The sequence below is a fragment of the Pyricularia pennisetigena genome, chromosome 6 (genome assembly GCF_004337985.1).
Source record: "Pyricularia pennisetigena strain Br36 chromosome 6, whole genome shotgun sequence".
Taxonomy (NCBI): domain Eukaryota; kingdom Fungi; phylum Ascomycota; class Sordariomycetes; order Magnaporthales; family Pyriculariaceae; genus Pyricularia; species Pyricularia pennisetigena.
The window spans coordinates 4,899,093-4,924,131 of NC_043744.1; the positions used below are offsets into that span (position 1 = coordinate 4,899,093).

The 25,039-nt window shown below is 52.2% G+C and overlaps 10 protein-coding genes across 10 annotated transcripts; 6 read left to right on the plus strand and 4 right to left on the minus strand.

Moving 5' to 3' along the window:
• Positions 1-32: 32 nt before the first annotated feature.
• On the minus strand, positions 33-386 carry PpBr36_05203 (uncharacterized protein; the record flags this gene model as incomplete). Its single annotated transcript, XM_029892360.1, has 2 exons — positions 33-205; positions 335-386. 2 exons carry the CDS (start codon positions 384-386, stop codon positions 33-35), a joined length of 225 nt encoding a protein of 74 aa, XP_029749699.1.
• A 1,496-nt stretch (positions 387-1,882) lies between these two features.
• Positions 1,883-4,927, minus strand: PpBr36_05204 (uncharacterized protein; the record flags this gene model as incomplete). Its single annotated transcript, XM_029892361.1, has 1 exon — positions 1,883-4,927. One exon carries the CDS (start codon positions 4,925-4,927, stop codon positions 1,883-1,885), a length of 3,045 nt encoding a protein of 1,014 aa, XP_029749698.1.
• A 1,450-nt stretch (positions 4,928-6,377) lies between these two features.
• On the plus strand, positions 6,378-6,515 carry PpBr36_05205 (uncharacterized protein; the record flags this gene model as incomplete). Its single annotated transcript, XM_029892362.1, has 1 exon — positions 6,378-6,515. One exon carries the CDS (start codon positions 6,378-6,380, stop codon positions 6,513-6,515), a length of 138 nt encoding a protein of 45 aa, XP_029749697.1.
• Positions 6,516-7,937: 1,422 nt separating this feature from the next.
• On the plus strand, positions 7,938-8,543 carry PpBr36_05206 (uncharacterized protein; the record flags this gene model as incomplete). The annotated part of the gene is made up of 2 exons (XM_029892363.1): positions 7,938-8,111; positions 8,190-8,543. 2 exons carry the CDS (start codon positions 7,938-7,940, stop codon positions 8,541-8,543), a joined length of 528 nt encoding a protein of 175 aa, XP_029749696.1.
• A 1,351-nt stretch (positions 8,544-9,894) lies between these two features.
• Positions 9,895-11,377, plus strand: PpBr36_05207 (uncharacterized protein; the record flags this gene model as incomplete). Its single annotated transcript, XM_029892364.1, has 2 exons — positions 9,895-10,452; positions 10,535-11,377. 2 exons carry the CDS (start codon positions 9,895-9,897, stop codon positions 11,375-11,377), a joined length of 1,401 nt encoding a protein of 466 aa, XP_029749695.1.
• Positions 11,378-12,584: 1,207 nt separating this feature from the next.
• On the plus strand, positions 12,585-14,060 carry PpBr36_05208 (uncharacterized protein; the record flags this gene model as incomplete). The annotated part of the gene is made up of 3 exons (XM_029892365.1): positions 12,585-12,650; positions 12,757-13,076; positions 13,181-14,060. The coding sequence occupies 3 exons, from the start codon at positions 12,585-12,587 to the stop codon at positions 14,058-14,060; spliced, it is 1,266 nt and encodes a 421-aa protein (XP_029749704.1).
• Positions 14,061-15,208: 1,148 nt separating this feature from the next.
• PpBr36_05209 (uncharacterized protein) lies at positions 15,209-15,901 on the plus strand (the record flags this gene model as incomplete). The annotated part of the gene is made up of 1 exon (XM_029892366.1): positions 15,209-15,901. One exon carries the CDS (start codon positions 15,209-15,211, stop codon positions 15,899-15,901), a length of 693 nt encoding a protein of 230 aa, XP_029749703.1.
• Positions 15,902-16,643: 742 nt separating this feature from the next.
• On the minus strand, positions 16,644-18,556 carry PpBr36_05210 (uncharacterized protein; the record flags this gene model as incomplete). The annotated part of the gene is made up of 2 exons (XM_029892367.1): positions 16,644-18,172; positions 18,256-18,556. 2 exons carry the CDS (start codon positions 18,554-18,556, stop codon positions 16,644-16,646), a joined length of 1,830 nt encoding a protein of 609 aa, XP_029750490.1.
• An 805-nt stretch (positions 18,557-19,361) lies between these two features.
• PpBr36_05211 (uncharacterized protein) lies at positions 19,362-21,473 on the plus strand (the record flags this gene model as incomplete). The annotated part of the gene is made up of 1 exon (XM_029892368.1): positions 19,362-21,473. One exon carries the CDS (start codon positions 19,362-19,364, stop codon positions 21,471-21,473), a length of 2,112 nt encoding a protein of 703 aa, XP_029750491.1.
• Positions 21,474-21,700: 227 nt separating this feature from the next.
• PpBr36_05212 (uncharacterized protein) lies at positions 21,701-23,501 on the minus strand (the record flags this gene model as incomplete). The annotated part of the gene is made up of 2 exons (XM_029892369.1): positions 21,701-23,188; positions 23,307-23,501. The coding sequence occupies 2 exons, from the start codon at positions 23,499-23,501 to the stop codon at positions 21,701-21,703; spliced, it is 1,683 nt and encodes a 560-aa protein (XP_029750492.1).
• Between the last annotated feature and the right edge of the window lie 1,538 nt (positions 23,502-25,039).

Sequence of the window (25,039 nt, forward strand, 5' to 3'; positions counted from 1 at the left end):
CCTCACCACCAGCATCCCCACCCACACGGGAACTACCACAGCCAGCCGTCGAGCGCCGTCGGTGCACCGGGTGAGCGGCCCTCGCCCATATCATTGCCATTGCCGCTTCCCACGCTCCCCAGGGAAGGCAGTAGGACACCGTCTTCCTGGAACCAGCCTGAGCTGCCTAGGATACGGTAATCAGCATTGAGGAGGTGGAACATGCCTTTGATTATTTTTTATATACTTTTTTTTTTTTTTTTTTTTTTTTTTATCTCACTTCTTCTTCCTCCCCGGCCCTTTCACATTTGGCCTCTCTCCCTGTGTAGCTGTTAGTGTCACTCAGCCCACACACCTTTACAACCTATCACATCACGAGCGCAAAACCCTGGTACCGATGCGCTCATCTGCATATGCATACTACGTACAACGGCGTATCTCCCTTTCGTGTATCGCTTATGTCCTCCCCTCTACCGATCCAATGGATAAGACCAGAAAGGTCGCACGTCCAAAAACCACCCCAACTAGAGAGAAAGACAGCTGAGTAGTACCTTGGTGGTCAATGATGAGGCCACCCTTGTCATGATGCAAGCTTCGGCTATGATTCATATTAGTGTAAATATATGTATGTCATGTACGTCTTCTTCAAAAAGTATACATTATATGTTCACCTCGCCCGCCACAGTATCTCTTTTGCTCCGGAACCAAAGCAGTCTTCACTTGTGCCCATGGGCAAACTTTACACGATACATGCCGCCCTCTTATGCTGTCCAGGCTAGTTACAGTCAGGTCAGATCGCGACCTGACGCCATTTTTGTCAATTGTGATTGGCCATAGCAAGCATGTCTCAGATTGAGGTGACTGTTCTAGACTTGGTACTGTAGAATTCTTCTTGATTGGCCTATCCAGCTCATCATCCCCAGTCCGACACTCATCTCACCCAACACTTTCCCTTTTACTTCCCCCCTACTTCTTTGATAGTCTTCTTGACCCTGGCGTATGCCCCCGGGGGTCCTGAAGACTATCGCGGTCCGGAGCAAACCATCAAAGCCTGGGGTTCTGCAGTTGTATCCAAGGGCTCCATACTTCTCAGCGCCGAGGTAAATATAAACACCAAGAGACTTCTCTATAACCTCGTCGTAGTGATAACCTTTGCAGGATTGGTGCCGACAGAGTAGTTGAGATGTACCGACAAGCCGATGGCAAACTGTTATCTTGTCTTTCAGCCGGTGAAGCGCATCCCATAATTACGGCTATTTTATATGCAGATTTGCATAAAAATGTCAGCACGTTCTGTTTCTTCGATATCACGAAGTGCCAGACGTCATCGCACGGTCCAAGTTGAGCTTGTCAAACGTCTTCGGGGCATCAAACACGGACTAGCTCCTACCATGACAAGTTAATGCATCTATTGATATAACGCAAAGTTTGACACCTTAGTCACACCTAGCCACGAATTACCCTTTGTGTTGTTTTTTTCTTTTGTTGTATATTATGTTTTTTTTGATAACGTCACCCATGATATTCTTTCCAATCTTCATTCATATAGATGTACATACTGTGAAAATGCCCTCTTCACCGAAGTGGCCACAACTTATGACAAAAGGAACATGGAGATCCAACACAAAGAAAGACCTCGGCCAAGGAGGTGTCGATACGGGTGCATTACGAGATGAAAAGCAAGGGGAGAAAAAAAAAACAAGACATGCGTGCCAATACAGAAGCGCCATCAAGCGCATACTTCATGTCTCGTATATATCGAATCAAAGACAAGGACATAAAGGGGTATCTCAGCAAGTCTCGACGTGAAAACGCTCGGCATAGGAAAAAACCAAAGACAAAATGATTGTGTGAGTAGGCCAGGAGACATAAGAAGTTACACTTCTATATCATACTTCCACCTTTACTGCTTGACGGGCGAACCCAGACACATGTTGATGAAGCCCAGATCTGGCCTCGGCTTGCGCGCGTAGCCCCTGAGCACTCGCCAGCACGAACCAACTTGACGCCCCTCCTCAACGACGGCGTGGACTCCTTCGAGGCTCTTCCCCGTCACTCTTGGGCCGTCAACCATGTCGCACAGCCTGAGATCGCCTGAAGCTGACTCGACCTCGGCTCGTAGCAGCCACCGCTCCCATGACCAGCTGGCTGCGAGACCGGTGACTGCAGCCACGTCGTCGCTCGAGCCGCTCACAAACGCCTCCATCTGCAGCGTAGGGATCGGAAAGCCTGCCGAATCGCGCGCTACGGGTGCGGCGGCGGCCGGCTTAGGTCCCATGGGCATGCAAGTCCAGGCGCGCCGGGCATCCTCAAAGCCCGCACGCGAGAGCCGGCCCAAGAACATCTGGGATGGATTAGGGTCATAACCGAGCCGCTTGAGCGCGAAGCTGAACTCGACTGCCTTGGCGTTGCCGAGGGGTCCGGCGTTGACTATCTCAGCGTCCATGACGCTAAACTCAAGGAAACCGCCGGGCTTGAGGACGCGCATGCACTCACGCAGGCAGGATTCCCACTCATCCTCGCCGTTCTCTCCATCCCGACGCAGCATCGAGTGTAATTCCCTTGCCGAGATGAGGTCGAAATGGTCGTTCGCAAATGGCAGACGTGTAAGACGTTCCACAGCCACCTGGCGGTGGTTAGACGGCCCACGCACGTTGCAATTGGAGAGTTGGCGCGCGGATTTGGTCGTCACGGTGTATATTTTGGTGTTAGGATACTGCAATGCCGCGTGCCAGGCCCAGTCGCACGTAGTCTGGCCGCCAAGGTCGAGGATGCGGGCACGATCAGCCCCGTTGGTGCCCTGCATGCGTGAGAGGCGTGCTAGCCGCTTGTGCACCGGCGCCGCGATCAAGCGGCCGCTATTAAGCATCTTTGTCGCTGCGACATGCCATGCTGCCGTGCTGGACTGTGCCATGGCCTCGCTTTCCATGTCGGCTCGCAGCTTTTCGGGATCGATCGTGACAAAGTCGTCACCGCGAACGACATTGGTGCTCATGCGCTTCTTGGCCGAAAGTGGCACGACGGAGAGTTGATACTTGCCGAGAAGTTGGTTGCGGTGAGACTCGCTCAGGGAGACACGCTGCGCCTGGAGAGCTTCGAAGCGAGACATGCGGCTGACAAAGGCGTCCTTCTGTTGAGCGCGGACAGTGTAGTCTGTGAAGGCGCGATAGTATGCGGATTCTTGGCGGACAAGCTTCGACGGCAGTGATTTGGGGATCGCTGATGCCTTGACAAACTCGGAGAAGCGAACCGTCTTCTTTTGCGGTGCTGTATCCTCGTCTTTGGCTTCTTCCTGCTTGGCAGCAGCCGCAACCTTGCTCTTCTTAATGTAGATAGTATCCTTGCGAGGGACAGCAGGCTTGATCTCCTCTGCCTCGGATTTATCATCTATATCTTGCTCCTCCTGCTCCTCAGCATCAACCTCAGGGATCGAGTCGATGGGTTTGAGGTAGGCCCTTTGAGCCATAAGCCATCTCTCGGTGCGAAGAACCTGAGACAGTTCCGACTCTTCCTCTTTTGGGTAGAACTGCTCCAAAACTTCCTTGACAGGCGAGTACGCCGCGTCATCGTTAAGAGTCACCGATAGATCGGTACCAGACTCGGTGATACGTACGGCCGTTACGGGGGTCTGCTGGATGCGCACAGCGGTGGGAAGATCGTCCTCCACAGGGCCCTTGAAGGGCAATTCCACCACCTGCTCGACTGGAGAGTTGGAGAAGTCGCCAGCAGCCATGTGCAAGGCTCTTGCAGAGGGAGTGCGGTCGGTGTTCCATGGAGCTTTGTAAAACTGCTCAGCTGTCGTGGATGTCGGCGGAGCGGCCTCCTCTGATTCCTGAGCTACTGGCCAAGTCCAAGTGTTTCTACTCCTGGGGGAAAGGTTGGAGAAGAAGCCACCCGGGGAGGGTATATCTAGCCTTGTAAGGCCAGCAAGAGAAGCGCCAGCTGGAGACTGTGGGACCGAAGTTCTCCTCAGATTGGCGAGAAATCGAGATGGCTGCCGAAGCTGGCGCATCTCTGACATCTCTTGTGGGGACTCTGGGACTTCAATAGGCTGGTCGGGTTCCCCCTGAAGCTCGCCAGCGTCAGAGCTGTTTCCAGAGATGGAAGCCAGAGTGGCCAGAGCTCCAGGCTGAAGGTAGACGCCGGACCAGTCGTTATTGGGCTCATCTTGACCCCCGATCACGGGAGTTGGCGGTGCCGATAGCTGAGCCATTTGATCTGAGGTTAGGCTACCATCAAGAGAACTGCCATCAAGAGAAGGTGGAGCCGAGATGGTCGGGATGGCGACAGCTTGCTGTGCTTGCATGTATGAGATGATGGCAGGCGACATTTGCAGAATAGAAGTTGGCGTCGGATTGATAGGGGAAGCCTTCCGCATTTTCGGCTGCTCCGGTTTTGCGACAGGCTCAGAGCTGGGGATAACAAGTTTGGGAAGCGACTTCCGGGTTGAGTTTGCGGATAACGGCCTGGGGATCGACTTGCGACGTGAGCTCTTTCGACGCACGAGGCTCTCGGTATTCCTTAGTGATCCTTGTCGTTCAATTTCCTCATCCGACACGTCGTATAAATCATCAAATACGGTGGCATCTGTCATTGCGCTGTCTCTTCGGTTGAAGACATCATCATATGAGTGCAAAGAAGACGAGGTGGGTGTGCTGCACTCCTCGGCCGACGCTGACGAAGGTGAAGAAGGCAGGTTCGGAGCAACCATGAAGTTTACACCGCGTGGCGTGGGGAAGTGGTCACCGATAGGCCCAAGCCAGGCCTGAATTTTCATGTTCTGACCTCGGTTGCCAGTGGTGCTTTGGTTGTGGACAGTGCGCTTTTGACGAGCAATGGGTGATATTTCCTCATGGTCCTCCTCCATTATAGTATTAAGGTGCCTCCCGCCCTTTCGACCATGCGAAGGCGACGGGGGCTGTTGATATGTGGATGACGAGAGCATCATGTTGAGTGAGGCTTGGCAGGCTATGTTAGGTTAGGCAGGCCCACCCCTTTGTTCTGATCTCGACCGGAAGTAGTGGGGGTAAATAAAATCCTTTAGCTGAAAGAATGCATGCTAGGTTGTGAACAGAAGGCCGCGCTGCGGTGGTGAGATTCTGAATGCGACGCTCTGCGCCGCTACTGAAGGATGGAAAGGAAAATCAAAGTGGAGCATGTAAATGAAAAAAAAAAAAAAAAGGAGCGATCAGTCGCTTCGCTCAACGAAGCAGGCTATTCTTGTAATGGCGCAGGACGCGTGGAGAAGAGAATAGGTAGGAACGCCGAGGGAACAAGCCTGGCAGTGCTGACGGTAGGGCAAGGGGGAACCAATATAGTCTTATGGGATGGCTAGAGGGTACCATTCGCCTGAACAAGAAAAAACCTCGATGGTAAGTGCCAAGTTTTTTGAGGTTGTGTGAGCATAGAAGAAGAGAGAAAAAGGTACCAATGACAAGATAGCGCCCGTGTATGCGTGAGTGTGTGTGGCCACCAGGGGTGAACTACCCAATGGAGGATACAAAGTACCGGATACGGTAATTCTGGGTCCATTTTAGGCGACTTGGATTGGCGCCTATATCAGAGAAAACAGCAAATATTCGGCCGTGATGGATCAAATGGGATTCAATATTGTGCAAAACGACAGGTGAGAAGTGGGGCCTTGGCTCTGCCAAAGCCACTTTAGCCAGCTTGGAGCGTTGCAGTGTCCACGCCAGCGCATACAGGGCCAAGAAGGGGGGTAGCACCAGCCAATGGCAGCGGCAGGCTCGGGATGTAATTTTAGACACTCGTCAATAACTGGTTGACGCGCGCCAACGCAGCATGAAGACATGAGATCGATTGTGTCAGGCTGCGGACTTGGTGCATTTGCTGTCGACCAATGAGAAGATCGTTTTGTGAACTTTTCGTCCGGTGCCCAGATGCTTGGGCGCTTGTTCAGAGAAGCTCCGGCTGCAGAACGCCGAGCGTGGCGGCTCCAACAACTGGGCGCTTATTCGAATCGTGTTACCTGCACGTCTGAGAATAAGAGAATGAATCGTCAACGAGAATTGCAGTGAAGGTCTGGGTACAAAAGGCAGATATTATGTCTGCCAGCCGGAAAATCTCAATCATGATTAAGAGTCAAACTGGCCCGACGAGACTGTCTTTGTAGATACCGTCAATTTCAACATTAACAAGTTTTGACCGGGTAGAAGATTGGGCATTCAGTAGTGGCCCAATGGGAGCCCGGTTGCGTGCATACATAGCGCAATGCCTCACTGCACCGCAGTAGGCGCTGGCGAGGAGCCGCCCGCGTGATCACACGTGCATTACGAGCGCTTGCACAACTTCAAGGCCACAGATTGAGTGCACCTCAGGCCTCGGCGAAACAACGGAAGGTGCCAACGGGCGACTTGGATGCCTATGATGGCTTTGTGATGCCACAAAGGGAAACTGCAGCGAAACATCGAGGCCGCGGAAAGCGGCCCCTTCTTAGCCCGCATGCGCACTGCTGTAATGTGCTGAAGTTGTCGTGTGCTGTCGAGTCGAGCCCAGCCTGGATCGCTCCAAGTTAGTGCTGAAAACTCAATTTAATCGTCTAATGCAGGAACATGGGCTGGGCCGGCGGCTCAATTCGGGGAGTGGGTGGGTGCAGGCTACACCTTGTGGGCTTTTTGATCTGTGCAGTTCCAGATCTCAGATTGACGCCATCCATCCTCTTGGCATCAGATGCTGGCGTCAATCCCGCGGGAACTCGACCCACCTCCATGGTTGCTCCAGCTCGTTGGGTTCGGTCTGATATTATTCATTTTTAATGGCCTGGTAATCATAGTGGATTGTACGACATCGAACGGCATCTGGTGTTTTCGCCGGATTTTCCTATGTTTTCTTTTTACTTTCTACTTCGCCGAGTATCTCTTTCATGCAACAACTTAGCCTCAAAGTCAACCAACTGTACCATACCCGACGGGATAATGAATCGCTGAACCAGATCAAAACTGCCGGAGGTTTTTGAGTACCAGATAAGATATGTATATACCTGGGAAAGGAATTCTTCGCCGAAGCATTCTTACTAGTTGTTTTGGAAACGATATCGTTTTAATGAATCGACGCCGTGTAATAACCCAAATTCTCTCTTACCAGGATCCGATCTTTTATGGGAGGGCTCGTGATCGAAGCCACGTGGCATGTTTCCCAGCTCCGCCCGATTCATACTCAAAAAAAAGTCGATATATCGATGAATCTCCTTCATGGACAAATTGTCGCCCTTAAGAGGCAATCCTCGAAGATCGACATGACCCTGGAAGCAATCGACTGCCGGCATGCATGATGTGTTTCTAATTTTGATAAGTTGAGTAATGTCGCCTAGGATTCTCGCAGATCTATACGTCAGTCACTACAAAGAGCGTATGTAGTTACCTCGATTAGGACGATTGCTATCTCAAAATCAAAACCCTAGTTCGTCTCGTCTCTCATCTCACTTGTTTGAGCTTGAGCTCAACGGGGTCCCGCATCAATGGTATCCTGGCCCTCGCGGTAATGGATAGTCCCGTGCGGGTGGGAATCTAGAACTTATCCATCTCAAGAGTATCCTTAGGTATAGACTATAGGCTTCATCTTCTGTTTATCCGATAGTCAAGAAGGGTTGGGCCAGACATTCCATGAGTCAGGATGAGAGAGAAAGTCGGGGAAGGAAGGAGGAGACTTCTACGTGGTGCGAACTTAATGACTGATATGATAGTATCTCTACTGGAAAAGGTAAACCCTTCGGGAAAGTATATAAGCTAATCCGATATCCTCCCCAACTTTATTGTTTGGTCTGCTGGTTATAAATCACTCCTTAGTATCACAATCTTTTTATCTTCTTTACATTCTTTTATCCAGCTGAGCTGAAATACAAAGTGCTAGCCATTCTTTTGCTACAAGCTTCTATTCACTTCAACTTCAAGCAATCCTAGTTGAAATTACAAAATCTATCGTTCCAAACCACAATCAAAATGTTCTTCTCCAAGACCATCATCCTCGCTCTCGCCACCACCGCTGTGGCCCTCCCTACCAGCCACCAGTTGGACAAGCGCGCCGGTATTCTCAAAAAGGAGCCCTATGCCCAGTTCCAGGTCTCGGACGGCGTCGGCGGCGACGCCTTGGCCGAAGTGCAGAAGAAGTTCCCGGTATGAGCTCACTCTTGCCTCATGACAAACCCTATCCACGTCCAAGAACCAACGCATTACTTACACACTTCCTTCCAGATCGACGAGGCCAAGATCGCAAGCCTTGATCCGGCCGATCTCCAGATCATCAAGGACGCCCGCCTCACAGCCGAGAAGGCCGAGACGGAAGCCTTCGACCCCGCCATCGCCAAGGCTACCGGCGAAGAAAAGAACGAGCTGGAAGTGGGCAAGATCAAGAACAAGGTCCTGAAGCTACAGCTTGAGGTCCAGGGAATCGAGGCCGAGCTGGCCCAGACAAAGACTCTGGATGCAAAAGAGAAGAAAAAGAAGGAAGCCAAGCTCGAAGAGGAGAAGAAGAAGCTGACCACGAATATTGCCGAGGACAAGAAGAATGCCGGAAAAAAGAGCAAGAGCGTTCCCTTTAACGGTTAAGATCGATACTCGGTGTTCGCTCATGGGGCTATCACCGCGGGCCAGGTAATTTTGGGACGTCATGGACTTTGTGTAAGCTGTATCTTTTACGCACTTTCCAGGGCTGTTTGTAATTATTCTCAATATGGAGAATTTTTTTAATGCCATTGCATACCATATATTACTCTCTTTCTCACTTTGTTGCAACTCCTGGGGTTGATTCATGTGGACCAACCTATACTCCGGGCTTGACTGAGCAGTGTGAGCACTTGAAATGGTCCTGCAGACCTTACATCAATCCTTAAGCGAGACCAAAAAGCCGTGTGATGAAAGGCTCCCTATTCACTTCCACACGATTGAACTAACCCACGCTTACTTGCATAACTTACCTACCCAGCCTATCTGATCCCAATTGCGGGTTGTCAACCATCATGCCAAGCCTCGGGCCGACCGAGAGTGCCAAAGCCGGCCTTCCGGTAGTTTGATGAGGCAGTAGACCTTAGGATGTATCGTTGACTGGTTTTAGGGTTGAGGCTTAAGAAACGAAACTTGTGGCCCAAAGTCAAGCCAAAAGTTTTCAGACCTAACAACACCTTCTTTTGGTTTGGGGGAGGACTCGGGAGTGCAGACTTGCGACCCACCGAGTAAGAAAAAAAGAAAAAAAAAAAGCTGAAGCCAGAACCCACATACTACGTCAGCTACGGCTATAGCATTAATGTAACAAGAAAGGAGAAAAGGGCTTTTTCCCCCTGTCTTCTCTTTGTTGTATAAATAAATAACAAAAAGGGAGATCTGCAGGAAGCGATTAATTCTGGCTCGGAAATTAGGCTGAAAAAGTTCATCCCAAAATGCGATTGTCGTCTCTTACTTGCATCATCGCTTCTTTAGTTTCGATTTAATCTGTAACTACGCAGTACTGATAAGACGTAATCCGGAAATCTGGTCACTGCAACTTTTTGATAGCCAAGGAACCCCCGCCTTGGTTTCTCTTTCTCCGTCCAGCACCAAGCCAAGCAGCAGATAGATCGCGTTTGACCTAGCCAAGCCTCCAAGCCACCCAACGCGGACTTATTTCGAGGATGCCGATCTCAATCCATTCCAACTTTACTGTGTGCACAACCTTTTCTCCTTCTCCCCCGCTCCGCCAGCGACTCGATAAAACCCATTGCAATCTTGCAGGTGCTTGCGGTGACAACGCCTGAAAACACCCACCCATGTTCTCAGTGCCGGTGCGACGTGGACGACTTCCGAGCACGCAATGACCGGCAAATTTCTACGACATCATACTGCGAACAATCGATAACGAGAACTCATATAGCGAGACGCGACAACAAAATCGAATAACCGAGCGAACCACTGCCATCTTTGACCAATGGCGAGTATGCTGCGGTGGCGCCGGCGTCCGCGCATCGCGGTGCAATACCTGGCAGTCGTCTTCGCGGCACTCTCTCTATTTGTCCTTGCTCTCCCACCCGACCACCCCATCATCCTCTCAGCCCGCCTGGCGACGCACAAGTTCCTCTCCTACTTTCCCTCAGTGTACAACAATGACAAGTGGATCTTTCGGCCGTCGCAGTTCCCCGTCGACATGCGCGAGGACGTCGTGACGATCCTCAAGACAGGGTATGGGACTTGGAATCGCCTCCCGGCGCAGCTGGAGGCCCTCGGCTGGGCGTTGAACGAGACGCGCGAGCCGGGGCAGAGCATCATGGTCGTCGGCGATTATTCCTCGCATTTCCAGTCGGACCAGCACGACTTCTCGGTGCACGACATGCTTGCGGCGGCCGAGGGGAGTGACGCGTTGTACGGGATGGAACGCGGCAACCGGCTGGAACTGTACCACAGGTTGAACGATGCCATTCGTTCGGGCGATGATCACATTGTCCACCAATTGAACAGGGAACACGGCTGGGAGCTGGATGCTATGAAGGTGAGTTCCCCACCGCGAAGGTCAAAGACAACACCACCAGTGCGGTCGGCGGTCAACTAATCCGCATGAACCCGTTATGAAGTTCATCCCGGCCCTAGAGAGAGCATGGAAGATGTTTCCCAGAAAGAAGTGGTATCTGATGCTCGACGACGACACATACGTCATCTGGCCGTCGCTACAGCTGTTACTGGGCCATCTGGATCCATCCAAGCCACTCTATGTAGGTAACGCGGTTGGTGATTACAGAAAGAGGTTCGCACACGGCGGCTCAGCCATTGTCATCTCGGGAGAGGCCATGCGACGGCTCTTTGACCACCGACCGGATGTCGTGCGAGCCGTCTATGTAGATTCCCTGACGGAAAAGTGGGGTGACCGACTGCTGGCACAAGCGTTCCTAAAGGTCGGCATATACATCGAGGAGCGGTACTCGCGCTTCTTCAACGGAGAAAGGCCACGAACAACACGCATCACTGCCGAGAAGTTCTGCGGGCCGCTGTCCTCCTTCCATGCGCTGGCCAAACCGGGCCAGATGCTCGAGGTTGGCGAAAAGTTTCGGGGCATCACGACGCCTGTCTTCTGGGGCCAGCTCTGGCGGCTATATGGCCAGCCGGACTTTCGGAATCTGCGGCAGGAGGATGCGATCAGCGAAGGGGCGGATCACGTGGGGCTACTCGACGAGAGAGTGACAACCAGAAAAAGGGTCAAGTCGCCCGAAAAGTGCCTACGCCATTGCAACCACCTCAGGAGTTGCTTGGCCTGGAGGTGGGAGCAGGAGACGAAGACCTGTCACCTGGCTCCGTGGTTTATCATAGGAGGTGAGAATGGGTCGCTCCAACCGGGAATAAGCTCTGGTGTGAATATCCCTAAGGCGAGGAAACTGCAAGAAAAATGCCAAAGGCGTGGCGTAATGATTTCGGACATCTAACGGGATGGATACCTGGGACATCTATCCATGAGCAACTTGTTATGCTGCATCCAGACTTTGTTTTGTTTTGTTTTGTTTTGTTTTCTTTCTCTTTTGTTTTTCTTGCTGTTTGTTTCTTAGGCCATTTGAACGATAGTGATACCCACCTATGACTGAGTGAACAGCGGGCAATACTTTTGTCGCAATGCGAACCAAAAAAGAGCCTTAAGTATGCATTGTCTCCGTGCACCTTTTTTTTTTAGAAGCAGAGGGAAANNAAAAAAAAAAAAAAAAAAAGGACGACCCTTGTTTTTCAATATGTCCCATGACCTTGAGAGTATTATACGTCTGGCACTCTCGACTAGGCAACTCCGAATCCAATAATTAGTGAACTCGGTGTGTCGGGGTTGCAGATCGCTCCGTGAATTTGACAGGTCGGAAATTGCCCCTCCCCCACGACGATGACGCACCATTGTGCCTACCTTGCCTTCCCACAGCAGGTACATCGGGTTTGACGTCAATGTCTATTTGGCTGGAACACGTCAATTTCATAATGGATTTGAAAGCTTTTGGTTTTGAAGAATATCGACGATCGAATCGCACGACCATTATGGTCAATCAAAAACGCGGAGCTTGAGCGATCACATAACTCTAATATCTCGTATATTTGCTTTATTTCCGTACGTAACTAGGGTCCTGTATGCAAGGGTTTCGTTGTAGTCTGTTCGCATCAGTTGTCATTGCCCCTCTCCGCGACTTTCTTAGTCCCATCTTGGCCTGTTTGTCAGGACTAGTGGCAATTTCGTTCCCGCATTCTGGCGCTGGCGACAGCCACTCTTTGGCGACTGCCCAGATCCTGGCCTAACCTAAGCAACTTGTGCAGATCAATCTCTGCCGTGGATAAACTCCACCGCCTTGCCCGCTTTTGAGACCCAACATCAGCCAAGACCGAAGTCCTTCTCATCTCGCGACAACCGCAAGTCTATTCTTGTTGCTGCTCCCTCACCCGAAACCGCCTTGCATCGATCTCTCCTCCCGAAACCTAGACGACGCCACCACTGCCCAAATTTCAGACAAGTTAAAAACACTTGACAAAAAACAAATAGATCATAGTTGTTGGTATACACGAAATAAAAGAGAAATAGCAACAAAAGATCACAAGAAGGAGAAAAAAAACACCGCATTTTCAAACACAAACACGTCAATCATAACCCCAAGACTCGCAACGATGGCGGATTCGACACCCACCCAGAACCCCCAAGCCACCGGTAGTAGCTGGACCGCTTTCTTAAAGGTAGAAACCCCCCAAATTTTGCGCATATGGAAACTTTACGGCATCGTGTTGCATAGGCGAAGAGCACTCGGGCTGACGTTAACCAAACCAACCCCACCACGCACAGTCCATCGCCTCTTTCAACGGAGACCTTTCTAGTCTGACCGCTCCGCCCTTTATCCTCTCCGGCACCAGTCTGACCGAGTTCAGCTCGTACTGGTGCGAGCATCCCTCACTCTTTGCCGCGCCCGCCAAGGAGTCGGACCCTGAGAAACGCGCCCTCCTCGTGCTCAAATGGTTCATTTCCACTTTGAAGCAGCAATATGCCAGCCGCAGCGAGCAGTACGGTAACGAGAAGAAACCTCTCAACCCTTTCCTCGGGGAGCTATTCCTGGGCAAATGGGAGGATGAGGCCGGTACTACGGAATTGATCAGTGAACAAGTCAAGTAAGAGCCCTGTTGGCTGGGCACGACGCCTTGCTCGCTTTTTCGAGTCCCCAAAGCTGTGGTAGAGAAGCATGGACCTGTATTGACAATTTATCTACTCGCAGCCACCACCCGCCAGCCACGGCCTACAGCATCACAAATCTACCTACCGGCGTTCATTTACAGGGGTACAATGCACAGAAGGCCACCTTTAGCAAGACCATCAACGTCAAGCAAATCGGACATGCGGTTCTGACGGTTCCAATTCCGGGCTCCACCCCGGAGGCTCCGAAGAAGGAGACCTTCTTGATCACGCTCCCCTCCCTTCACATTGAGGGATTGATTTTTGGCTCTCCTTTTGTGGAGCTCGACGGAGCAACGTACATCACGTCGTCCTCGGGCTACACATGCAAAATCGACTACAGCGGCAAGGGCTGGCTGTCGGGCAAGAAGAACAGCGTCACGGCTGTCATGTATCCGACAGGCAAGGAGAAGGATGTCTTGTACAACGTTACTGGCCAGTGGACCACGACGTTCGAGATCCATTCGGGCCCTGCCAAGCAAAACAAGCCCTCGAACCTGGTTGAGACTTATATCGCCTCGGAGCACCCCTGCAGCAAGTTGATAGTCGCGCCCATTGAGCAGCAGCACCCTCTTGAGTCGCGCCGGGCGTGGGCCAAGGTTGCGGCGGCGATTGCAAGGACAGACCTTGAGACGGTGCATGTTGAGAAGAGTAAGATCGAGCAGGCGCAGCGCGACCTGCGCGCCAAGGAGAAGGCCGAGGGTCGCATGTGGCAGCGACGGTATTTTTCGATCCGGACAGACGCGCCGGACGAGGTGCTGACGTCGCTAGGTCCCGTCGTCGGGCTGGCCACGCACGGCGACTCGGACAGGACAGGAGGCCTCTGGAGGTTTGACGAAGCCAAGGCGGAAAAGGTTAAGAAGGAGCCCAAATTGACTCCGGAGCAGGAGGCCAAGCTTGCGAAAGAAGTTCTTGGACAGTGATGATTTGATGGTTTGAGGTGGTTGGTTATGGAGTTGGCGGACGGCAATGAGGTTGGTTCACCCTTTTTTTTCTTCTTTTTCTTTCTTCCATTTCCTGCATCGGAGTTCTCTGACCTGTTAGATCACTGTGCAGGTTTCTCTTTATTTCTTTGCTTTTCTTGGCATACATCCTAGATACGAAGTTCATAATTGATGAAAAACCTATGGAATGACGTTTTGCGGAGACGGTTGTCCACCCCGATTGGTGCGGGCCATTGCGAGAGAACCTTTGGGAATGGGAAATTCCAGAATCATCGCATGGTGGTGCGGACCGTGTTTTGGAAGATTGAGCGCCCTCTTCGCGTGCAGTAAAGAATTCTAATATTCTCGACACACCAAAGCGATTAGACTAGTTGGCACTGTGCTAACTGTTTCTTTGGAAGCCTTTTACAGTGTGCCGGGTGAGTTGAACTGTTTAGCACTATGATGGATTATCGACAGGTCAATCAATGTTACTCTCTCTTCTCATAATCAAGTAATATTCCGAGTAATAGACTTATTTTGAGCACATGCAGTACAACTAGGTAGCTTAACAATTGGTAGATGAAATTCAGATTGCATCTCATCTGATGGAATTGATTTTAGTCTGGTGACGGATGTATTGGTAGTGGCTTACCAACAAGGTGCTTGGCTTGTCGAAGGGCATGGAATAGTCTGAGGAAGGTTCTAGCACTGTCTGGAGCATTCGACTTACACCATTTAACACCACACAAAGAGCTCATGAGACGCCCATGGAAGCTGCTGGACAGAACATACACATTCTACAGTAGTAATACGAAATTTTGGGAATTTGCTAGACAGCTCCAGAGCTTGCTGGGATGTTCGAACATGCATGATGTAGGAGGACTTCCAGAAGACTGAGGAAGCGGTTGTTGGGGCTATAAAACAGTCCTCAGTCTTCCGAAGAGTGACGGATTTTCATTCTGAGAACAAGAACAAACACAACAAACAAGCAACTCCAACAACCTACAACATAATCATACATATACATACACACGCGCAACTCTTCAAGAGTAATTTACTCCAAATAAACTCTACACTTTCCAAGTCCAACACACACACACACACACACACACACACACACACACACACACACACACACATTCAAAATGTCTTTCTTCAGGAACTCCATCTACGACGACAGCGACGTGAGCTTTGCTCCAGTCTTCCGCTTCATCGACGCCTTTGATAACTTCCAGCGCGCCGCAGGAGGATACAACGGCGACAAGGAGGTTGCAACCCAGTCCAAGGCCGGCGCCGACAACAACACAGCCAGCCGTCCGCTCCTGCGCCGGCCCGTCGCAGCCGCCTTCAACCCTCGGTTCGACGTGATCGAGACCAAGGACGCCTACGAGCTGCACGGCGAGATCCCCGGCGCCCGGCGCGAGGATGTCACCATCGAGTTCACCGAGCCGCAGACCATTGTGATCCGCGGCCGCGTCGAGCGCTCGTGGTCGTCTGGCGGCGATGATGACCAGGAAGCCAAGAATGCCCAGGACAACAACAACAACAACAAGGAAAAGCACGAGAGCCACAAGGCCACCGTCTCTGACGAGGATGAGGAAAAGGCCCGCGAGAACGGCAAGCAAGTCACCAAGTCCGACGGCGACAAGGACGTCTCCAAGCAGTCGTCCAACAGGTACTGGGTTCAGGAGCGCAGTATCGGCGAGTTCAGCAGGACATTCACCTTCCCCGTCCGGGTCGACGAGGCCAGCGTCAAGGCCGCGCTGAACGATGGTGTGCTCAAGGTCACCGTGCCCAAGCAGGAGAAGCCTTCCAACCGCCGCATCGACATTTTGTAAAACAAAAGAAACACAAGAGGGTCAATGAAGTAAGCTGATTTGGTGTTGTATGGCTGACGACCTGGGTTTTGAGCTTTTGAAGCCCTACAAAGACATAATGAGCACAGCACAGTACGGCTTGGGTCTTTTGCTGTGCCGGTTTCATGACTTTATACATGTAAATGTATTCTTTATGGGATTTGGGTGTTTCTGCAGCATGTTTCATGTTTTCTAGTCTAATATGTTGATTGTTTGTCAAATTTATAAGGTTTTTTTTTTCCCACTTTGACCACTACTTTACCTGCCTGATCCATTATACAGTGAAAATGACTTCAGTGGGTATGAAAAGTTTTGAGATCACGTACTATGGTGGTTTCTAATAAGATTTGTACTTGCCAAGGAAAATTGAAAGTACCTCTGTTTGTATCTTCTTTTTCATCACTAAAGGTATCGTCTGGAAAAAATTGCCAAAATTATGTATATGACCAGGGAGTGGTTTATCAGGGGCAGTTGCTCGAGTAGATTTTGACTCCAATTTATATCATTAGGTCTGAAATATCAACAGCGACCCGTATTTGCATATGGTTTTACATTGTGAGCTATCTTATCTTAACAGAGTTCCGTTGATTGCTTAGTCTCATGCCTGAAAATTGAATGGGAGAGCGGTAATGAGCGCCTTACCTGCGCAGCTAGGCTGGCGAAACATTGAGCAACCACATTTGAAAATAACAATAAAAAAAAAAAAAAAACAGTCCACGTATTCTCACTTCTTCGTAGCTCCCGTGTCCACCCTTTTTGCCGGTGGCAAAGCTGGTTTCTTGAATACGCCATCGTCTCCGCCCCCTGAACCTCCAACCTGGGTAAAAGTTCCGCCCTTGAACCAGCGGTCTTCCTCTGCCTTTCTTTTCCTTCCCAGCTCCGCCTGAACCTTTGGATCCACAAGCTCCAGCCCCTGCATGGGCGTGAAGGCAAGTGACGACATGGTACCACCCGAGCCCAATGTGGTTCCAACTCCAGATACCCGCAAGCCCTTCCCCCTCAGGTCCAGATTTCCGGCAGTTTGCCCGAACCCCTTGAGCGAAGATGCGGCACCTCCGCTGCCCGTCGAAGTCGCTATGCCACCCCAGCCCTTGTTCTTGGCGGACAGCTTGGCTCGTGTGCGGTTGTCCACTTGCATGGCACGTACCCTGCCGTCGTTCTGCTGCCCAATCATACCCATGCCGGCCGTTGAATCTCCAGTCCCGTAGCCGACCTCGTTCTCCTCCTTGCCGAACGCCATCCGGTTCTGGGCCTTGCGGAGATCGGTCATGGCCGTCGCGGCCTTGGCCATTCGTGCACGACGACCACCCCGCTTCCGTGAGGGCTTGTCGTCAGGTGCCGGTAGGGCGCGTGCGCCCTTGTTCAAAGGCTTCTCCTGTAGCTTCTCGATCCGGCTGAGACAATTTTCTCGGTACTCCTCGCCCTTGGATCCATCAGGAGCTTCGTGGCTGCAATCAATCCGGGCGGCCAGGATCAACTTGGCAGACACTATCCGAAGTCCTTGTTTTTTGAGATCTGTAGGCACTTGGCGAAGGATGGGCGAGTTGTAGAGGTAACCACGTTGCCTGACGCCAACGTTTGTGGCAAAACTAGCCGCTCCGGCTCCCTTTTTGGACCCCCAGGCGGCGATGTTGCAAGCAGGAGTCTTGGCCAGACCGGTGAGACCTCCGGCGGTGTTGAGCAGCTGTGCTGCCGTGAGCGAGCCAACCATGGCTGTAAGGTTAGGCGCGAATAAGTTCATGCGCGACTGAACGTAGTCTGTAAGCGTCTTCTTGGCCTTGTCAAGGCTGATCACCATCTTACACGCCCGCACGACCCTTTCGAGCGCTTCCGGGGACATATCTTGGCCCTTTGAAGTCGTGGCTTCAACCGTGACAATCATGAGCGAAGGCCCATCCAAGACAGACTTGAGAGATACTCCCAAGGGGTTGTCCGTCGACAACTGAAGGGTCTTGATGTTGTCTGCGTCGAGAGGTCCATTTCCGAGCACGGCAACAACCTTTGCATACTCCAAAGGATTCGTTATCAAGGTTTCGAGCTCAGGGAACCGCACTGAGTAATGGTCCTTGATGAACTTGTGGACGAGGACGATCTCGCTGTCGATCTGGGTTGACAAACTGTTTGACTGGGTCAAGAGATGATATTCTGGGTGATCCTCAACGTTGCCGATTGCGCCTGTTTGTGATTCAGGTGGTTGCGACTGATAATGTGATATTTTCTGCAGGGTCCAAGCCAGACGGGTCAGGGCCGGTTCTTTGGGTGTTTTTGGAAAGATGTAAACGCCTAATCTCGCATTGCAGCAGATAGGGAGTCAGGGGTGGGTTAAGGGGGGTTACCAACCTCGAGGATGGGTTCCAGAGTCTTCATGAGAGTTGCGACCGTCCTAATGTCGCCAATCCCAGCCATCTGCATCTTGTCGACTTTGGCCTTCATCTCCTCGGGATCCGTCCGGTCGACGCCGCCCATCTCGTCATCCGAGCTGTCCATGTCGCCGTCCATGTCGACATCCCCACCGCCGCCGCCCATCAAGGCCGCGCCCTCCTCGTCGCCCATCAAACCGTCATCTTGACCGGGGCTCTCGCCGGCTTCAGAACCGGACTCGAAGTCCTGAAGCAGCTCGTCGACAAGAGTCGACATGGCGACGACGGCAGTGCGCGGAACGGGTGGTCGTAGCTTGTCGCAAAAGGTTTATCGTGTCGAATTCTGAGTGTCGTGGGGTTGTTTGTATGAAACGCGGTGGAAGTATTGCTGTTGCGGTTGTCGAGTGTTTGTTTCGAGAGAGGTAGGTATGGTAATCCTCAGGGCAGGAAATGATATCGCGATTGGAACGGCTGTGATGCTGCAGCTAAGACGATGCGCGACTTGCGCTGATTGGAGTTGCGCCTATTATCGATAATGTTTTCCCATGTCAAAGTCACAACCGGTTATCCACACGGCAAAATGTGGCTGTGCAAGGTGGCACTTGCTTAGCCAGGGCATTTAAGAGTCCAGAACTACAGTAAATGGAAACGGGTTAGAATAGCATCTTACAGATTTGAAGCGATGTAATTCGATATTTTGCAGGTCATTCCGTTGCTTTTTTTTACTCAGATCAGATGCTAAAAAAACTATACTATTATTTTCAACACATCCTACCTTGTGGACTACCTGCGATAGTCGACCTCCTGCTGTGGCGTAAAGCCGCCTGCCGGCACTCACCTGGTGGGGCAATTAGCGTTCCCCGACACGGGTCCCTTGTCGCAGCAACAAGTCGCGTCCAGAATTTCGACGACGGTTCACTCCGATGGCGATGGTAGAACCTCATACCTCAGCCAACGACTCCGGTTTGTCTTTCCGAATTCAAACGAACCCGAACTCCACCATCTCAGCCGAAATTCTATCGACACCGACTAGCAGAGGAACTCGCCGATTGATTCGAGAGGGTTGCAAAATTTGATCCAAGATGGAAGCCTCACGCGGCCCTCCGCGGGTCAAAAACAAGGCCGCGGCGCCGGTGCAAATATCAGCCGAGCAGCTGCTGCGCGAAGCCACCGATCGCCAGGAGGAAGCACTGCAGAAGCCGACCCAACGCTTCGAGGACCTTGAGGAGCTGCACGAGTACCAGGGCCGGAAGCGCAAGGAGTTCGAGTCGTACTGCCAGCGGTCCGGCTTTAATCTCAAGAACTGGCTGCAGTATGCGCAGTGGGAGCTCGAACAGAAAGAATACGCCCGCTCGCGCAGCGTCTTTGAGCGCGCCCTCAACCTGCACGCCAACAAGGTTACCCTGTGGATCCGATACGTCGAGGCCGAGCTCAAGAGCCGCAACATCAACTTCGCCCGCAACCTGCTCGACCGCGCCGTCACCCACCTCCCCCGCGTCGACAAGCTCTGGTACAAATATGTCTGGGTCGAGGAGATGCTGGGCAACATCCCCGGCGTGCGCCAGGTGTTTGAGCGCTGGATGGAATGGCAGCCCGACGAGGCCGCCTGGTCCGCCTTTATCAAGCTGGAGCAGAGGTACGGGGAGTACGACCGCGCGCGTGAGATTTTTACCCGCTTCACCATGGTGCATCCTGAACCGAGGAATTGGATCAAGTGGTCCAAGTTTGAGGAGGAATACGGCACCAGCGACCGCGTGCGTGAGGTATTCGAGCGCGCGATCGAAGAGCTGAGCAAATACGGGGATGAATTCGTCGAGGAGCGGCTATTCATCGCGTATGCGCGGTACGAGGCCAAGCTGCACGATCTGGACCGAGCCCGTGCCATCTACAAGTTTGGCCTGGAGAATCTGCCGCGGTCAAAGGCCATGCTGCTGCACAAAGAGTACACCACCTTCGAGAAGCAGTACGGCGACAAGGAGGGAGTTGAGGATGTTGTCTTGTCCAAACGCAGGAGGCACTACGAGGATCTGGTCCGGGAGAATCCCAAGAACTACGATGTGTGGTTTGACTATGCTCGTCTGGAGGAGTCGTCGGGAGACATTGATAGGACAAGGGAGGTTTACGAAAAGGCCATTGCGCAGGTGCCACCAACACAAGCAAAGAGGCACTGGAGGCGATACATTTACCTCTGGATCTTCTTTGCTCTGTGGGAGGAAACGGAAGCCAAGAACCCAGAGCGTGCGCGTCAGGTCTACGACACGTGTCTAAAGCTCATCCCCCACCGCACCTTTACCTTTGCCAAGGTCTGGATGCACAAGGCACACTTTGAGATCCGGCAAGGCGATCTAGCGGCGGCGAGGAAAACTCTTGGGCGCGCCATTGGCATGTGTCCCAAAGACCGATTATTCAAGGGCTACATCGAGATGGAGCAAAAGCTGTACGAGTTTGGAAGGTGCAGGATATTGTACGAGAAGCACATCGCCTACAACCCGGCGAACTGCAGCACGTGGGTCAAGTGGGCAGAGCTCGAGCGTGGCCTCGACGACCTGGACCGCGCCCGCGCCATCCTCGACATGGGCATCGCGCAGCCGGTACTCGACATGCCAGAGGTGGTGTGGAAGTCGTACATCGACTTTGAGGAGGAGGAGGGCGAGTACGAGAAGACGCGATCTTTGTACGAGCGCCTGCTCGAGAAGGCCGACCACCCCAAGGTCTGGATCAGCTACGCCCAGTTCGAGATCAACATACCCGAGGAGACGGACGAGGCGGCCGCAGCAGACGACGAGCAGGAGCAGCCCGTCAGCGACGAGGCCAAGGCCCGCGCCAGGCGCATCTTTGAGCGCGCCCACCAGGGCTTCAAGGACAATGAGATGAAGGCCGAGCGCGTCAGCATACTCAACGCGTGGCTGGTGTTTGAGAAGACGCACGGGAGCGCCGAGGACATTGAAAAGATCGAGAAGCAGATGCCGAGGAGGACAAAGAAGAAGAGAAAGCTGGACGACGACACGTGGGAGGAGTACGTCGACTACATCTTCCCGGCGGACGAGCAGATCGGCAAGAACCTCATGAACATGATGGCCAAGGCGCGGGCGCGGAAGCAGGCAGAGGCCGAGGCCGCGGCAAAGGCAGCTGCGGAAGCAGCTGCAGAAGCATCTGCGGCTGCGGCAAAGGATGGTCAGGAAGCTGGGGAATGAGCGTGTACTATCTATTTTTCAGGGGGCCCCACAAACGCACAGCCCCCCCCCCAGGATAATGTGTGTTTTTTCTTGCGCGGATTACTATAGCAGTTTTTGCTACATCTTACCGCCACAAATAAGATTTCAAATGTTCCAAAGAAAAGAAAAAAGAAAAAAAAAATAGCCTTATGGATGGTGCACTGTGTCTTTCTTTATTTTATTTTTATTTATTTTTTTGGTGTGTGTCAGTCACTACAGCCACCCCATTCGCTGTCGTCACTATCATTGTCCTGATCCATCATATCGTTGCGGGCCTCTGGGGTGGCCACCGTTGGAGCTGCTGTCATGGCTTGCCCGTCTTCATTCGGCACAAAAGCGGCAACAAAGAACCCCATGACCCCATGCCCATCGCCCTTGTACGCCCTGATGCATCCCTCGGCCACCTCCTTGTCGCCCTCACAAAACTGAACCTCTCCCCGGACGGGCCACTTCCGCATGCCGTCGACCTGTTCCTCCCTCGTCATGATCCTCCAGCCCGGGTTTCTCCGCAGCGTCCTGACGACCACGCCCTCGTTCTCCTCGGCGTGAATAGAACAGGTCGAGTAGGTGATGCGCTTGGCGCTTGGGAACTTCATGGCGTGTTCGAGCAGCGTGGCCTGGAAGGACGAGAGTGCGGCCAGGCGCGCGGCGAGGTCGGCTGCCGACGACGCCATTGTTGTCTGACCGTCATCGTCTACGAAAGTACGACCTGCTTCCTCTTGCTCGCCATCCTGATCGTTGGCTTTGTTCTTCTTGCTCTTGCGATCCTGTTCATCTTGCCGCTTCCGTTTACCTCCTTTTGCATTGTCCCTGCTCTGACCCTTGTTCGCCGATCCGGAAGCCTCAGGGAGATGCAGTTCCGGTGCATCGTCACGGCCTACGATACCGCTGCCGGAACAGCTCGGGTCTAGAAGTAGGGCACCCACATCTTTGTACAGGGGGCTGTTGGGGTCCGCCTTTAAGAAGTCCTTGCCCTTGTTCACGACGGTGAAAGAATCTGAGCCTGCAATCTTGACCATCTTAGCCAAGATCTCGGCGCGCCTCGAGTCCTTTTCAAAAGCATGCACCGTAGGACGAAACCCCTTGGACTCCTTTACGCCTGCTGCAGCACGGTACTCCTCCAGAACCGCAGCCGCATGCGTCGTCTTGTTTCCAGGGGCAGCGCACGCATCAATGACGTCTCCATCCTGCGGCCGCGGATCCAGCAGGTAAGCAGGGAAGCACGAGGCCTTGTCCTGCAGGATTATGGCGCCGGATTTATATGCCTCGGTCTTGGTGATATCCGAACCAGGCGAGATGGCTACCAGGTTTGGCACGTGCTCATCCAGGTAGATGCGGTTGGCCGAGGACCCGGCGCCGCCACCGGCACCCTTGGTGACGACATCAAGGACGGAGTCGACCTTTGAGAAGCGAAAAAACGTCGTCTCGAGCTGCTCGGCAAGTGACGACCTCAGGGTGTTCACGCGCACCCAGCGTGGATGTCCGGCTTCGGACGACGTCGCCTCGTCGACCTGGGCCCTAAGGGCGTCTAGCGTGGGCGCCTTCCTCCTGATGCGGGCGCGCGTGAGCTCCGATGACAGACGGGCCTTATGGCGCTCGATGGTAACGCGCAGACCGTGCGAGGCCGGCAGGGCGACGCCGCCTTTTGCTAGCAGAAGGTCATGGGCGAGGAGGATGGCCAGAGGGGGCGTCAGCTAGGTGGGTTCGAGGTTAGCACGGGAAGAAAGAAGAAGAAAAAAAAAAAAAAAAAAAAAATCGAACAATGGAGAAGGGCTTCTGCGGGGAAAACGGGGTGTAAAGTCAAATGAATACCCTGCGCTCATGGTTTAGCAGCTGGGAGCTGTCAACAACCTCCTTGAGTATGGCGCTCCATTTGCATGTCTCCAGCACCAAAGCATAAACTTGGGCGGGGGGTGACTTGAGATTTTTTGCACCAAACACCCGAGACTTGAGGCTTCCGCCTTCAGGATGTGTCAGAATGGCGGCGGCCTCGTGGTATAGGGACATTTGAAAAATAACATTTGCTCGCAAGTGCAAGCTTTCGAATGCACGAATGATCTCATGTGCTTGAAAATATTTTGACAGTCACTTGCTGAAATAAAACTCTCCCCTGTCATGACAAGAAGTGAGCTCAAGTGGGGTCTTCATTTTTCTGGGCCCGCTTTTTTTTTATTTCCAACAGACCGCGACTTACCTGCCCAGATTGGACCTTCGTACTTGCCTTTAATCCATTACACTTGAAGGAAGCCAGGAATAAGCACCCACCCTGACAGGAAGGAAACCAAAGGTCGACGACTCCGAGTGTGGCCTCCGGATTTGCATTGGACATGGGTAACGTAAGCTTTCAGTGCTGGTAAGTTCAATAACTTAGGCACTTGGGGACTTACACCAAGTTATTACCGAATTTAGTAATAGCTCAATCGACTCTCGTCTCTCTATGTACCTTGGCGAAATATATCGCACTGAAAAAAATCACATGCCTTCATTTGACAACATGGCCTTCTGAGAGGCTTTCGGCACACAAAACGTTACTTTGTAAGTCCGAGGAGTCTACATCAGAGTGTCTTAGTTGGACCGACTTCCTCGACTAGTCCCGTCACCCTTATGGCAGATACTCGAAACGAATGTCAGGGAAACGCAGTTCGATTGGCAACCTCTGACTTACAATGAACATGGAGCTGCGAAGCTTCCTATCATACGAGAAGGCGTCCGAAGACACAGTTGTTCTAATCACCAACGTTGTGATGGGGTATTTTGACCGAATAAAATCTCATGAGACTGTGGCGAGAAGAATAGGACTAATTCAGGTACCTTCAGCCCGTTTTACCGGGCAGCTGAATCCGAAGCTTGGTCCAGGTAGCCTGAATGGTGCAGACCCGAGGTTGAGATGAGATCGCAAGCTTACTTCTCTCTGAAGCAGTTGTGTCTGCGTTCACGAAAACATGTAGACAGATTGCTGTACCAGGCTTGATCGAGAAGTGAAGTAGCGAGACAAATATGGAAGGACTTGGTTGGAGGCAGTAGGACCACGCCTAGATACCAGAAATGGTTAGACACTGGTCGACAAAGGATGCCAGCAGGCGTCAACTCGAAAACCCAGAAGCTCAAAACTGGGGTATCTCAGGTACGACTTCACTGCCGTGCTATGGCTATGTTGCGCTCATGAGAATTTCGTCGACTTAGGCTCGATAATAGGTAATAGGTTGCATGGGGCTTGAGGAGACGGCCTATATAATCCTGTATGTACGCAGGTGAGTTTCTGGAGGCCCACCAAGCCCATATTGGATTTCTCCAAGTCTCGTGGGCAAGCTTACCCCATCCGGAGGGAGTACCATCAGCTTATCCAAGGCAGGATGGGGAGTTCCCGTCCTCAAAAGACTTTGATATTCCCGCCGGCCGTGAGGCCATCTCTTGGCTGCGCTACCTGTAGCAAGGCAGCGGTAAAGTGGCAGCTATAGATAGTTGAGGAGAAGATAGCATAATATATAGTAAGTTGGAGTCTTCGAGCCTCAAGAGCTATCAAAATAGACAAACATATGCATAAG